Source organism: Nerophis ophidion, linkage group LG12 (assembly GCF_033978795.1).
Source record: "Nerophis ophidion isolate RoL-2023_Sa linkage group LG12, RoL_Noph_v1.0, whole genome shotgun sequence".
NCBI lineage: Eukaryota > Metazoa > Chordata > Actinopteri > Syngnathiformes > Syngnathidae > Nerophis > Nerophis ophidion.
This window is the reverse complement of record NC_084622.1, coordinates 51326796-51330448: the sequence shown is the minus strand read 5'-3', so window position 1 is coordinate 51330448 and position 3653 is coordinate 51326796. Positions and strand designations below refer to the sequence as shown.

The window sequence follows — 3653 nt, the reverse complement described above, 5'->3', positions numbered from 1 at the left end:
TTGTATTAAAAGCTTTAATTTCAGAAAAAGGCACAATCTAAAACAGGTTTTGTTAAAACAGTTAAAATATCCACATTAGCAGCTCAGTGTCTCCAGACTATTATTTTTCCACCAGACACAAAGATGACATGATGCTGATGTCCAGTTTCGGTGTTAGCTGGCGACCACAACAATAGTCACAAGTGTAAGAGCGATGGACAAAGTGTTGGCTGTGAGGCCCAAACAGGAGTTGCAATACGGCCGGGTGCAGCACTTGTAGCTCATCGTGAAGACGACTCCTTTGTAGGGGAGCTCATGAGTCCATCTGCAGTTCTTCCTTGGCATGCAACCGCTGGCCGACAAGGCGCTGTAGTTGCCGAAGCGACCCTCCGCTTTGAAGCACACTTCATCGGGCCGACATTCTGTCACAACATGCCCGTATTTCACCTCCTTTTCCAGGACGGGCCTGTAAAGGCAGCGCAGGTTGCCGCAGAGCAGACAGGGCACCAGGTAGAAGAAGACGGCGGCGTGCAGGAGCTGCGACCAGGTCAGCCTACATCCAGACACAAGATGATATACTTCAAACTTACAGGTTAGTAGTGGCAAAAACTATTTAAAAAGTAATCAAAGGCCTGCTAAAATGAGATGTTCTTATTTATACGGGGATAGCAGGTCCATTCTATGTGTCATACTTCATCATTTCGCCATATTTTTGCTGAAAGGATTTAGTAGAGAACATCCACGATAAAGTTCGCAACTTTTGCTCGCTAATAAAAAAGCCTTGCCTGTACAGGAAGTAGCAGACGATGTGCGCGTGACGTCACGGGTTGTGGAGCTCCTCACATCTGAACATTGTTTACAATCATGGCCACCAGCAGCGAGAGCGATTCGGACCGAGAAAGCGATGATTTCCTCATTAATTTGAGCGAGGGTGAAAGATATGTGGATGAGGAAAGTGAGGGTGAAGGACTAGAAGAAAACAAAAGACGAGGGCAGTGGGAGCGATTCAGATGTTATTAGACACATTTACTCTGATAATTCTGGAAAATCCCTTATCTGCTTATTGTGTTACTAGTGTTTTAGTGAGATTATATGGTACCTGAAAGTCAGAGGGGTGCGGCCACGGGTGTGGTGACCGTCAATGTCTCCTGTGGGAGGAGGTAATAGTCCGCAGCAGCTGCAGGAGGACGCAAGCTCCGTTCATAACTACGGTAAGAGACGACTTATTACCACAATCTTCTCACCAAAACCTGCTGGTTGACATGTGGTCGCGAACCATGTTCGCTTCACCGCTCTGTTCAATAGTAAAACTTCACCTTCAGGAATTTTTAACAAGGAAACACCAGCTGTGTTTGTGTGGCTAAAGGCAGCCGCAATACATTGCTTCCCACCTACATCTTTCTTCTTTGACGTCTCCATTATTAATTGAACAAATTGCAAAAGATCAAGCAACACAGATGTCTAGAATACTGTGTAATTATGCGATTAAAGCAGACTACTTATAGCTGGGATCGGGCTGGAAAAAAATGTCCGCTACAACCCAAGACGTCAAACGCGACGATAAAGTTTGCAACATTTGGTTGCTGATAAAAAAAGCCTTGCCTGTACCGGAAGTAGCAGACGATGTGCGCGTGATATCACGGGTTGTGGAGCTCCTCACATCTGAACATTGTTTACAATCATGGCCACCAACAGCGAGAGCGATTCGGACCGAGAAAGCGACGATTTCCCCATTAATTTGAGTGAGGATGAAAGATTCGTGGATAAGGAAAGTTAGAGTGAAACACAAGTGTGAAGTGTGAAGTGAATTATATTTATATAGCGCTTTTCTCTAGTGACTCAAAGCGCTTTACATAGTGAAACCCAATATCTAAGTTACATTTAAACCAGTGTGGGTGGCACGGGGAGCAGGTGGGTAAAGTGTCTTGCCCAAGGACACAACGGCAGTGACTAGGATGGCGGAAGCGGGAATCGAACCTGCAACTCTCAAGTTGATGGCATGGCCGCTCCACCAACCGAGCTAAACCGCCCCCCCCCCCCAAAAAAAAGCGACAGCTCCAGGCGGCAGTGGGACAATTTCCGATGTTATTAGACACATTTTACTAGGATAATTCTGGAAGATCCCTTATCTGCGTATTGTTTTAATAGTGTTTTAGTGAGATTGTAAAGACATACCTGAAAGTCGGATGGCTGCGGCGAACGCCAGTGTCTCTCAGAGAAGCCGATAGAGAAACCAAGATCACAGCTGCCTTTTTGAGCTGCAGGAGGAAGTCTCATAATCCACTGAAGTCTCCGGTAAGAGCTGACTTAATATCACAATTTTCCCATCCAAAAACTTGCGGGTTGACGTAGAGAAACATGTTGGCTTGACCGCTCTGTGTTAAAGCTTCACAACAAACAAAGAAACACCGGCTGTGTTTGTGTTACTAAAGGCAGCTGCAATCCACCGCTTTCCACCAACAGCATTCTTCTTTGACGTCTCCATTATTAATTGAACAAATTGCAAAAGATTCAGCAACACAGATGTCCAGAATACTGTGTAATAATGCGATTAAAGCTGACTACTTTTAGCCGTGAGTGATGCTGGGATAATACGCATCATCATTCCGCAACGTTTTCAACAAGAAACTCCATGGGAAATTTTAAATTGTAACTTAGAAAACTAAATAGGCCGTATTGGCATGTGTTGCAATGTTAATATTTCATCATTGATATATAAACTATCAGATTGCGTGGTCGCTAGTAGTGGCTTTCAGTAGGCCTTTAAATGTTGCATGCAGTGAAGCAACATTTTGTACACAATCTATATTGATCCTGAAATATGACCACACTTTTAAAATATGCTCTAAACAAGTGGTTCTCAAATGGGGGTACTTGAAGGTATGCCCAGGGGTACGTCAGATTTTTTAAAAATATTCTAAAAATAGTAACAATTCAAAAATCCTTTATAAATATATTTATTGAATAATACTTCAACAAAATATGAATGTAAGTTCATAAAGTGTGAAAAGAAATGCAACAATGCAATATTCAGTGTTGACAGCTAGATTTTTTGTGGACATGTTCCATAAATATTGATGTTAAATATTTCTTTTTTTGTGAAGGAATGTTTAGAAGTAAGTTGATGAATCCAGATGGATCTCTATTACAATCCCCAAAGAGGGCACTTTAAGTTGATGATTACTTCTATGTGGAGAAATCTGCATTTATCATTGAATCACTAGTTATTTTTGTATATCTTTTTTTCAAATAGTTCAAGAAAGACCACTACAAATGAGCAATATTTTGCACTGTTATACAATTTAATAAATCAGAAAGTGATGACATAGTGCTGTATTTTACTTCTTTATCTCTTTTTTTCCAACCAAAAATGCTTTGCTCTGATTAGGGGGTACTTGAATTAAAAACATGTTCACAGGGGGTACATCACTGAAAAAAGGTTGAGAACCACTGCTCTAGAGTAATCTTAATTAGACATGCAACATACTGTAAATCATTCTAAGATCTACCTTTATAATGCAGCACTTTTTGACCCGTTGAGGCTACTGTATCAACATGATGCACGCCTGCGTTGCCAGATGTACAATAATTATGTTATTTGTGTAATGAGTTTCCCTTCTGCATAATGTTCGATAATATGAGCCCATGTATAAGTATAGTCTGCCAATGGCATA

The 3653-nt window shown here is 41.6% G+C and overlaps 1 protein-coding gene across 1 annotated transcript in view; it reads right to left on the bottom strand.

The window, feature by feature from the left end:
* The window catches only part of LOC133563840 (protein Bouncer-like), a 9969-nt gene continuing 6316 nt past the window's right edge, over positions 1-3653 (bottom strand). The window contains exon 3 of the mRNA XM_061918105.1: positions 1-532. Within this exon, the coding sequence (XP_061774089.1) occupies positions 154-532 (379 nt within the window). The 3' untranslated portion in view covers positions 1-153. The remainder of the gene's footprint in view (positions 533-3653) is intronic.